At 53.5% G+C, this 12,131-nt stretch overlaps 1 protein-coding gene across 1 annotated transcript in view; it reads right to left on the bottom strand.

Moving 5' to 3' along the window:
• Positions 1-12,131, bottom strand: part of LOC133354621 (BMP/retinoic acid-inducible neural-specific protein 1-like) — a 115,574-nt gene that overhangs the window by 21,577 nt on the left and 81,866 nt on the right. The window contains exon 6 of the mRNA XM_061571619.1: positions 2,645-2,881. Within this exon, the coding sequence (XP_061427603.1) occupies positions 2,645-2,881 (237 nt within the window). The remainder of the gene's footprint in view (positions 1-2,644; positions 2,882-12,131) is intronic.

Raw genomic sequence — 12,131 nt, 5'->3', positions numbered from 1 at the left:
GGGTTCCTCCAAAGCTCCCTTTAGTGGAGGCCCTTATCCCAGTGGCCCAAACAAGCAATTGAGGTGCTGTACCTTTCCCATACATTACATATTTTTCTTGGTTCTTTCGGTAAAGTCACGTAGAAGGGAACTAATAAAATAATAAAAATAAAACATAATAAAATCAAATAATTCTCACATTTTTATTATTTTATTATTTCCCTTCTACGTGACTTTACCGAAAGAACCAAGATGATGAATCCCTGCAGTCACGAAAGATTTAAGTTGAAATTTACATATTTTTGTTAAATATATACTGGCATCCCTAAGCGATGGGTAAAACTTCTAATGAAGGCTTAGCCTCACCTTAGAAATACAATGCGATACCATAAAGCGCGTCCATACATTTTCAAAATTATTCCTTCAGCTGCGTTGCGTGCAATTCAAACGGAACTGCTGCCGTGAGCCCTGCACAGCATCGCACCCAACATACCAAACGCTACAGCCATCACATCGCCAATATGCAGTAAAATGAAATTGCTGCTGCTTTGCCCACTTCATTTGCTGAAATCTCCCAGGGTGGCCACGGGGATCGGCAGATGTTTTTTTTTGTCGGTCATTTTATCAAATTGCCAATAGTTCTTAGTTCCATTGGGATCCCGTGAGAATTCTTAGTTCTGGCCCTTTCCGTGAAAGTTTATTGAACCCAGCGGGGACTTAGCACCGTTCTCCCTTTTTTTTTGGTGAAATTATGAAACAGACAACGGGGTAAACGTTGCGGCGGCCGAAAGCGGGCAAGCAGTTCAATAGCTAGGATAGAAACTGCTCTCCCGCAAAAAAAAAGCTTAATTTCACCCTTGAAAAAGAAAATACATTTCAGACGCAATACTGTACATTCAATTGGCACCGCTCAATGAGCGACAGATGAACAAGGTGTCCCTTTTTATTTTTGAGATCCAATTCACCGCGGGCACACAAGATGGTGTGGCAGGATCCGGCTGCCAATTTCACCCGTTTGCTCCGAGGGCTCCTCGGAGCTGATGAGAGCCTGGTAGAGTGACAATGCCGCAATTTCTCGCGATCGGTTTGTGCGTCGGTTTGACCTGGCTGCGCTTGGGACATGGTCAACGCTCACTAGGCGCTCAAAGTAGTCGGCGGTGAGGTCATTTCACGCCACCCGCCGCTGGCATTCAATTCTGTAGCCGGTAAGTGCCCGTCGTCGCGTCCTGAGAATTGACGCGAAGGTAATTTACCACGGATGTCACGATGTGATGCTGTCTTTTTTTTTTTACGGGCAGAATGTAAATAAGGCCTACATGTTTTAAGTAAGCTTATTCAGAGCGGGGCACAAGAGAGTGGAGGGATAAAGTGTGTGCGATGGGTAGTGTACAGGCGACATTTTACGATGTTTTGGCTCAAAAATACTGCGGTATTCTAATGTGCGTCGTCATCAATAGCCATTATCCATGCACTGCTGGATGAATGACTTCCCACTCAACTGCAATTCTGCATCGTGTGGCAATAGCTGATGTCCACTTGTAATGCGCAACACAGTAATTGTTTGCTCTCGAAGAGACAACTACTCACGAGGCACAAATAATCACAGACATCGCCTCCGCAATGAGCCGTGAATGCTCAGATTCTGAATCTTTATTGAGACTCTATGTATGTTGAACTTCTTTTGCACCGTACGAAGCCAACCGTGCTAATCGGAGGTGCGGGAAAGGACCACAAACTAAACACAAAAAGCAGTTCGAAACACATGAATTTTCAATCTAGATTTAAAAGGGCATAGATCCGACGGCTTCCTAAGGAAGAGCGTTCCAGACGGCCGCAGTAGCGCATCTGAAAGCACTCGATGCGGTGACCATTTTTGTTCGATGGCAAGCCAAAAGCTGTCACGTGATGGTTTATGCTCCTTTAGAAATCTGATGACCTACGAAGCTCTTTATCACATATGTCCAGGAGCCCTTCCCCCCCCCACACGCCACACCCCTACACGCCACACACCCTGAGCCCCACACACCGTGCCCCACACCTCTGTGCGTGCCCCACACCCCCACAAACCCGTGCTCCACACCCCCACACCCCGTGCCCCACATGCCCACACCCCCACACCCTGTGCCCCACACCCCGTGCCCCACACGCCCACACCCCGAGCCCCACACCCACACACACCACACTCCACACTCCACACCCCCACACCCCGTGCCACACACCCCCACACCCCGAGCCCCACACCCACACACACCACACCCCACACTCCACACCCCCACACCCCGTGCCACACACCCCCACACCCCGTGCCCCACACCCACACACACCACACCCCACACTCCACACCCCCACACCCCGTGCCACACACCCCCACACCCCGAGCCCCACACCCACACATACCACACCCCACACTCCACACCCCCACACCCCGAGCCCCACACGCCCACACCCCGAGCCCCACACCCACACATACCACACCCCACACTCAACACCCCCACACCCCGAGCCCCACACGCCCACACCCCGAGCCCCACACCAACACATACCACACCCCACACTCCACACCCCCACAAACCGTGCCCCACATGCCCACACCCCCACACCCCCACACCCCGCCCCCCACACCCCACACCCAATACCCCCGCACCGCCGCGCCCCCAGCACCCACCAGAGTTCTCGAACGCCTCGTAGGCCGCCGACCACTTCTGGCGAAGGCGTCGCAGGGTGTCTCGCAGGGCGCGCACGTCGGCCTCGGGGCAGTTGCACTCGGGGAAGGCGGCGTGGCAGCGGCACGAGCAGGCGGCGCCGCGGCACTCGAACCAGCCCTGCCCGTCGCACAGCACGTGGCCCAGCGCCGCACGCACGAAGCGCTCGCGCAGATACGCCGGCAGGATGCTCTGCATGCCTGCAAGGGGCGGTGGGCGGTGGGGTCAACGTCAGTGGCGTTTTGGCGGTCGCTTCGGAAACAAAAAATGAGTTAATGCCTCGGTGGGCTTTGCCTGTGTGGGATGGGGACGGCGCGGTTTTATTCGTGTGTTTTTTTGGGTGATTTGTTCGCCTTTGATGTTCTTTGGGGCTCCTGTCGGGTTTTTGTATTGATTGTTGTAACGTTCTTACCCGCCCCGAACGGACATCTGTGAAAAAGAGCTTTAGAGCTCGTCGGATTCCTCCAGTATGAGTACATTTTCTGATTCTGATTTTGGGTGGTTCAACCGTTGTGCGTGTACGTGCGCGTGTTGGACTTCTTTCGCACCATACGTAGCCAACCGTGCTAATCGGAGGTGCGAGTTAAAGCCCTGCTCTGGGTGACACCTGAAAAACGCATCGATTGTCCACAGTGCGATGGAAAGGGCACTGCCTGACACAGACGCGTGATTCGGTGTTTGTTTACTGGCTGATTGCATCGCGGTCGGCTTGCCCCGATGAAATGTGGCCCCGAAATAAAACAATAACAATTTGTATTCATAATAGTTAACAACAACCACGTTAAGAAGAAGTGAGAAAGACGTTTGAGAATAACTGAAGAGAGAAAACCATTTTAACCAGATACATTTTCATATCTTACTCGTGCCACTGCTGGCAGAAGGGCCCCCTTCTTCAAGAGGGAGCTCTCAGGAGCCTCTCTAGAACGGCCGTTCTCAATCCATGGGTTGCGGGCCCCTGACTTTCAGGCTGCGGCATGGACACGGTGCAGGGCGAATATTGACTGTTGCGTGGGGAGACATGGGCGCCGCTTTGCGGCGGCAAACGCACGAATGCAAGGCAACGCGCAAATAGCTATTTTTTTAAGCACCATGATCCCATCTTGACGTATGATATCGTTTCGTACGGTATCTTGAAAATTGATATCCCAGCCACCTTCCCCCCACCCCACTTAGTGTTGGGCGAAGTGGAGGAAGAGGGGGCGGCCGTAGAGGTGTCGTTATTTATTATTCATCGAACGCCTTTGGAAACGGCGCGGTTCAATTTTGCCACGATCAGCTGCTTTATAATGAGGTCCCGTTCGATGGTTAGCGCCGCTGAGTTACAGCCCTGCCGTGTGGTGCTGTGCACGGGATGCTTGCCTCCCATGAGCCACGGGCAGAGAGTTTCCCCACTTGAATCTCAGACGTTGCCAATTTGCTCGTTCTGGCCAGTGTGGGCCTTCCCAAAAGGGGTGGCCAGGTACAATACATTAAGCAGAAATGTTCTCCCTTTAGACAAAATCCGAGTCACATTGCTTGATATGTTGGCCGTCTCTCCCACAACGTGCAATTTATGAGATGCCGGTTGCTGCAAATGTCGCATTTTGAGATCTATTAAAACTAAAACTGTTTTTATTTTATTTTACCAGGAAAGGCCCACTGAGCTATATAGCTCTTTTTCTAAAGCGACCTGGTCACAAATGATAGCCAATGAAGTGGCTTTTCACGTGGAAATACATAGTAGCCAAATGCTCTAAAAGCACGTTTCTAAATGCGGAGGGGAAAACCAAAAAATGCGGAGAAAAAATCCACGCGACCACAGGTAGATCATGCATCAGGGTCAGAATCAAACTCCTGTATACCAGGCGAAGTAGTTAACATCTCGCCACCATGGCATCAGATCAGTATTGAGGTGATGCCCTGCCAGTTTCTGCTCACGCCACTCTTGGCAGAAGGGCCTCCACTAGCTACAGCCATTGGTTGGCCTACTCTTCCACACTGGCCAAACATTGTGGATGAGGTGGGGGTGCCCACCATTTATTCCTACCACAGACGACCTGCCAATTCGACTGACTGTGTTGCGCCCCGTTTATACTGCGGCTGGTTGCACAGAGACAGCCAGAAGCATTTATAAGAAGCTTACGCTATTGCCTCAACCGCCGCGGTGAAAGATCGAATGGAACCGACGACCTATGAATTGCAAGTCGAGTGCGTGTTCACCAGTACACCACGGCATCATGAGATCAATATAATGTCCGTAATTTCATAAATGCAGCGAGTACGTGTGAAAAACAACGAATGAGTGGTTTTGAATTTTCAATCCGTCATTTCGAAGAGTGGCGGCAGTGTCAGCGTCAAGACTGTTTTGGTTAATGTGCCTGTCAAAGCCATTACGATGGCACAATTCATGGCAAAAGCTGGCAGTAAAACAAATAGGATACAAAAAAAAGAAGAAACCAATTGAGCGATAAATATTTAATGATGTCTAAAACGGTCCACTCCTCAACTTCCTGCCGTAATGATGGCTTAATTTTTTTCTTTTGCGTTAGCAGATGTGCCGAATCACCCTGGGGAAGGTGCTTATACATGCAGGACAAGTGCTGTGCTGACGTGCAAAAGACACTGGCTTTATCAGCATTGTGCACAGAATTTCCGTTTTTTTAAATTCTATTTATTGCATTTTATTGTATTATTTAGTGTATTTCGCCACAGCTCTGAAAGAGACTTCACCACTGCTGCTGCTACTGCTGCCACCGCCAGACAAGCAGCTCGCGAAAAGCCCGCCCACGCGACCGCACACGCCTGCGCTGGGTGCATTAACCTATTCAGGTTTCACGGAGCACTCCTGTAGGTGTCATAAATATGCCAGATTAAGTAAATTAATGACTGGGAGTTGTGAAAACTCAATCAGCTGGATCGGAAACACACGTGGCCCGGGCCGTGCAAATGTGCTCTGGCCGAGCCCGAGAGTACTTAAGTCTTTAAAGTATGTTATTTATCTACATTTTTAAAGTATAGCGGGTTTTCAATGAAACAGCTGGTCACTGGTGAAGGTCGTGAATGAGAGTGTCTGTTCGCAGCCACATATATTGTATCGTTATATATATTTTTAAAATCCAGAGGTCTCTGGTTTCGATTCGACCTCGCGGGCGGCAGTTTAAGTAATGGGGCGAGTTTCTTCATTCCTACCCCTCTCGCCTCTTTCCGTCCAGCAGTCGAAAGAGATGCACCGCAATTAGACCATCGACAGGCCCCGTGTCGGTGGAGTAAAGGGTGGTTAACTCCCGGCTCCTTCAAGACGCCTGGCCAGCGTGAAAGAGTAGGCCAAGTAACTCACTAGAGACTCTCTCGTGGAGGGCCCTTTCACCAACGGCGGGGGTGGAAAAGCAAAAAGCAGGACAGCATCGCGACCTCTTCAATGAAAATAAAAAAAAATGCAATCTTGGCTTTCCGCGTAATTTTAAACTTAGAAATATCCGGACAGTTAGGCAGTAAATGAGCTGGATTTTTGTAAAATATATATTCCCGTTCCGAATTCACGTATGGGATTTGTGGATTGCCCTCACCGTAATGACTATTCTGGCAAAACAATCTGTTTTGGGGGGGGGGGGGGTTGGGCAGCAATTTATTCCAAATGCTCTGAAGGCCCTCCGGAATTGCGAACAATAATGGAATGAGAGCAAGTGAGCAAGCGAGGGTTTGGAAGCAATACACCTTGAGATAGGAACACAGGACAGCGGATATTTTGCTCAGCAGACCTTCACGAGGGTTATACGATAACATAAATAATAGCGGCACAATGTAACCGCAATCTTTACTCCCTAATAATAGTGGTGCTTTGTGCCAGGAAAGCAGATTTGTTAGCTTTGTGTAAAAACTAGCTTTTGCTACATATATCGGTTCAGGGACGCAACGTTTGCGCGTTGTGCCAATAGCTTAACGCGATGGCTTTTGCCAATAGTGTGCGGCCACACGGCAGCAAGCCTGAAGCCTGACCCCACTGATGAGACCCGTGAAGGTCAAAACCAGCCCAGAGTTTGCCTGCTTAAATACAACGCTGCTGCGGAAACACTTTGTCCAAAACGCCGATGGACTGGATTTTGTTTTATGTGGAGAAGCAGACTTTTTTGTGTCTGGTCATCAAGTCTTCGTAAACCGACTGAGTACTGTACATCCGCATACATACATGTGTAGGGCTGTTACAGAGGGTCTGTTTGTGTAGGGCTGTTTACATAGGGGCTAATGGAAAACAGACACAGTGGGCGGGGTCTCCGTGAGCACACGGGGTGGTGCCCGCAACGACGTCCGTACTGGACGGCGTGAGGGGGGTTTCGATCCTCTAACGGGGTATAAAAAGGGTTGAGCCAGAGAGCTCGGGGCTCAGTCTTAGAGTAGTTAGGAGAAGAGAGAAGACCAGCCAGATAGGCCCTGGACTCCCCCTGGGACGCCGCCCTTGTAAGGGCAGTGCAGGCTGGAGCCAGTGGCGTGGTCCCGGAACCAGAGTCAGACCTCTGGGATTCCGGGTACCGTAGCCCGACTAACCAGTGTCGGGCCAGACAGCCTCCCCTAGCCCGTTAGCGGAGGACTCAGCTAGGAAGGCTAGCTAGGGGTGAATTCCCAGTTGTACGGGTGAGGGGGCCGATACATCCCTCTAGTACTGTAAGCCCTTTGTATAAATAAATACGTGTGCCTTACCCCGTTGTCCACGCGTCTTCAACAACACTTCATCTGGCGTCAGAAGTACCAAGAACATGGACACGCGCCAAACAGCTCGAGCCAGGGAACAGCGGGCGGAGGACGCCGCCGAAATTGCCGAGCCCGAGATGGCTCTACTAGACGACGTGCAGCCGGGGCCGGATGCGGGCTTACCGGAGCATCGCCATGAAGAGGAGCAGCGGGGAGACGACCTGAGGCTGGCTCATGAGAGGCTGGCGGAACTGCTCTACGCCGCTGCCGCTGCGCTGGGGGACATCACACGGCTGGCGGCTGATGGTCCACCGCGGGGCGAGAGGAACCGGCGTGGGGAGCGTCTTCCCGCCATTTCTGAAGATTTAAATTTTGAAATTCCCGCCATCGACGCAGCGACCGCTAGGGGCGTGGCCAACCTCAACCTGGGGTCCGACATCGGCCGCGCTGGGGCTGCTGCATCAACGACGGAGGAGGGCGCGTCATCAAAGCTGCGACAGGCGATGCCATCTGCCATTCGCGCCGAGACGCAGCCGAGTCGGGGAGGCAGCAGTCCGCGGGACTCCACGGCAGCCGCTGCGCTACACCAAAGGCTGCCCCCGCTTAAAGAATTCGTGGGCGCAGAGGGCGACTGGAGCGGCTTTCAAAGACGCTTCCTCGCCCACCAGGAGATGGCTAAATGGACGGACGAAGAAGCTCTCAGCGCCCTGCCGGCGCTCCTGGACGGCGACGCGCTGGCCGCCCTAACATCGGCACCCAAGGAAAGGCGCTCCACGTTACCGATGGCGCTGCAGCTGCTGGGAGGGGTCTACGGACCGTCGGCGGAATGCAGACAAGAGTTCTACGACCGCAAGCGGGGAGAGAAGGAGTCGCCCCTAGCGTACCGAACGAGCCTCCTGGCGATGGCCAAGTCGGCCTTCCCCCGGATGGATGACGACGGCATCGACGCTATGGTAACGGAGAAGATACTCCTCCTGGCCGACGATCTAGACATCGCTGTCGTCGCACAGGAGGACGCGGAAATGACATCGCTCCAGGCGGCGCGGCTCCTCCACGCAAACCTCCTGTCGCTTCGACGCAAAGCCAGCAGGGCATCGGCGGGGCGTGCGGTGGCTGCAGCCACCCTTCCGACGGAGGAACTCTACGCCGTCGACCACCGACGGCAACAGGCGACGAGTGCACGGCCGGGCCAGGACGGGTCAGGCCGTTCCGACCACTCGTCACCTCCGACATTGCTCCCGCGGTGTTATAACTGCGGCGTCCGGGGCCACGTCGCCTCGGGGTGCCGCTCTCCTCGTCAGCGCGGGACGACACCTCACCGGGACGACGGGCCTCATCCCAAGCTCCACCGTCAAAAACCGGCGAGTCGCGGCACCCCACACGTTTGGCCCACACACACACCCGTCACGCACTCAAACACCGCGACGAGAGGGGGGCCGGTATCACGCACCATCGCACCATCACGCACCACTCCGGGTACCCATATCGAACCCGGCCAGTGGTCCGTGCTGGCCGATCGTGTGGTTGCCGCATCGTCGGGGTCGTCGGCCGTTGTAGGATTTATCGACGGGGTGGAAGTGCGCATCCTGGTCGATACGGGGGCATCGGCGACTATTATTTCGGAATTAATTTACAATATTCTCCCTGTCCGGAGCCGTCCTTTGATGCCTGTTAACGTACCATTCTATGCGGCTAACGGGGGCTCACTTGGCATCATCGGACAAATTCGTGCCCAAATTTGTATTGGGGAAATTAAATTGTCTGGGCCGATTTTTGTTTCGTCCTCGCTGGCGGTTCCGTGCCTGCTGGGGACGGACTTCCTGGCCAAAATGCCGATTGTAATTTTGATCGACCAGGGGTGCATAGAGCTTCCATCGGGCAGACGCATGGCGTTCCTGCCATCACCAGTTGCGACTCGGACGGCGTTCGCGACGGTGCCGGCGTTCGTGGAGAGAACGGTACGCGTTCCTCCGGGAACGCAAATGTTGGTGCCCTTGAAGCTTCGGCGGCCCCTCGTTAAGGGTGTCGGGGCGCAAGGGGTACTGTTGGGACCGTCTAGGGCCGGGGTTAGTGGACCTGATTTACTACCGGCCCAGACCATAGTGAGAGGGGATAGTGAACCCTTCATCGCGGTCCTAAACGTGGGCTCGCAGACGGTGGTGCTCCCACAGGGGACCGTGCTTGCTCACGCAACGCCGGTGCCGTGTGAGGAGCCCGCCGTAAATTCCGTAAACACTGTCCCTGCGTCGCGACCACGTTCGGACAGCGATGAAGGGTGGCTCGAGGCGCTTTGTGCGGGATCGACGGACCTGTCCAATTCAGAGCGTCAACAACTTAAAACGCTATTGCGAGAATTTTCCGACGTTTTTAGTCGAGATAAATATGATTTGGGCTGCACTCACTTGCTGCGTCACCATATTGACACGGGTGACAGCGCGCCAATTCGCCAAAATCCGTTTCGGTTGAGTCCCGCCGAAAAGGAACATGTCAAATCGGCTGTTGATGACATGTTAGCCGCGGACATCATTTCTCCCTCCACCAGCCCTTGGGGAGCGCCGATCGTCCTGGTTAAAAAGCAGGACGGTTCGTTGCGGTTTTGCGTTGACTTCCGGCGTCTTAATAAAATTTCGGTTGCCGACGCATACCCGCTCCCTCGGATGGATGAATCGCTTGACGCTTTGGCGGGAGCGCGATTCTTTTCCACACTCGATTTACTTTCGGGATTCTGGCAGCTTCCTCTGGATGATGAGTCTAAGCCTAAAACTGCTTTTCGTACACCGCACGGCTTGTTTCAATTCAACAGGTTGCCGATGGGCTTGCACTCAGCGCCGGCAACTTTCCAGCGGTTGATGGAATTGGTTTTGGCTGGACTGCAATGGGAGTCGTGCCTCATTTATTTGGATGACGTTATCGTCTTTAGTAAAACTTTTGATGACCATCTCCAGAGGTTGCGGGCAGTTTTCCTAAAGATGCGGGCTGCTAATTTGAAATTTAAGCCCCAAAAATGCCATTTGTTGCGTGATTCGGTGCGTTATTTGGGGCACATCGTGGGACGCTCGGGTATTGCTACCGATCCCGCCAAAACGCAGTGTGTCAGCTCCTGGCCGACTCCCACTACAGTGGGAGAGGTCAGGAGTTTTATTGGGTTCGCGTCGTATTATCGACGGTTTGTTGCTGATTTTGCAACAATTGCAAAACCCCTGCACGCTCTAACATCTAAAGGGGTTCGTTTCCACTGGGGTCAAGAGGAGGAGGCTGCGTTCCGCTCCCTTCGGGACGCCCTGGTGAAAGCCCCTCCCTTGATCTACCCTGATTTTTCGAAACCCTTTTTGCTCGACACCGATGCGAGCAACACGGGTATTGGGGGTGTGCTTTCCCAGGTGGTTGATGGCGTTGAACGGGTGGTCGCATACGGTAGTCGGGTGTTGTCTCCTGCGGAGCAGAGATATTGTGTTACCCGTAGAGAGCTGTTGGCAATTGTTTTTTTCATCCAACAATACCGCCCATATCTGTACGGTCGGCATTTCACCGTCCGCACAGATCATGCGGCACTACAGTATGCCCTGCGAGTTCAACAACCATCGGGACAGTTGTCTCGATGGTTGGAGGTTCTCCAGGATTTTGATTTTGAGACCACTTACCGTAAGGGCGTTCGCCATACCAACGCGGACGCTCTGTCACGCATGCCAACCGCCTCGGAATGTGCATGCCTCCTGGGGTCGGGACGTTGCAGACCTTCAGGGGACGCATCGGTCCCGGTCCTGGCAGCCACCGACGATGACGAGCCACTGGCTGATAATTCTATCGAACAACAGGGAAGGGATTCCCTGTTGGGGTTGCCCGTCACTGAGTGGGGGCGCCTCCAAATGGAGGACACCTCCCTCCTCGGGTGGCGTCGTCGCGTCGGGGGTGCTGGCCGGGTGAAAGGTGATTCGGGTGCATGGGAAATGGTACAGGGTCTGCTCATGCACTGGGACGCAAAATCACAGCGACATCGGCTGGTCGTCCCTTCGGAGTTGCGAGGCAAAGTGGTGTGGGCCGCGCATGAGCGCCTGTTACATCTGGGGACTCTAAAGACCCTCGCACTAATACAGCTAGATTTTTTTTTGGCCTGGTATGACAAAGGATGTGGGGGATCTTCTGAGTTCATGCCCGCGGTGTGCGCAGCGGAAACCGCCGGCGCGGGAGTCTAACCCGCCGTTACAATCCATCAAGGTGTCCAGGATAAATGAGCTGGTCGCACTGGACATCTTGGGCCCATTTCCCGCCACCCCCAGGGGCAATAAGTATTTGCTGACGGGTGTCGAGTATTTTACGCGCTGGCCCATGGCCTGGCCCCTTGCCAACCAGTCGGCAGCAGCCATCGTGGACGCCTTTGTTCAGGGATACGTCCTGGACAAAGGTGCCCCGGAACGGCTGCTGACCGACCAGGGTAAAAATTTTTCCAGCAAATTACTTAAACAAGTCTGTGACCTCTTAGGCACAAAGAAAATTCGGACCTCCCCGTATCACCCACAGACTGACGGAATGGTCGAGCGCCTGCATCGCACCATTTCGTCAATGATGGCACAGCAGGTCTCAGATTCCCAGACTGATTGGGACCTGCATATTCAGGGGGTCTTGGCGGCATATCGGATGGCACCCCATGCGGCTACGGGGTTTTCCCCCTTTTACCTTATGTACGGTCGCGAACCCGACCCGCCTGTTCGCGCCCAGCTGCAGATCCCCGACCAGCAAGGTAAAACAAAATTGGCTGACCACGTCAAATTTAATTTGGCTAAGTTA

The sequence above is a fragment of the Lethenteron reissneri genome, chromosome 48 (genome assembly GCF_015708825.2).
Source record: "Lethenteron reissneri isolate LAM-NWPU_2019-01 chromosome 48, ASM1570882v1, whole genome shotgun sequence".
Lineage (NCBI taxonomy): Eukaryota > Metazoa > Chordata > Hyperoartia > Petromyzontiformes > Petromyzontidae > Lethenteron > Lethenteron reissneri.
This window is presented reverse-complemented; position numbering and strand designations above follow the sequence as displayed.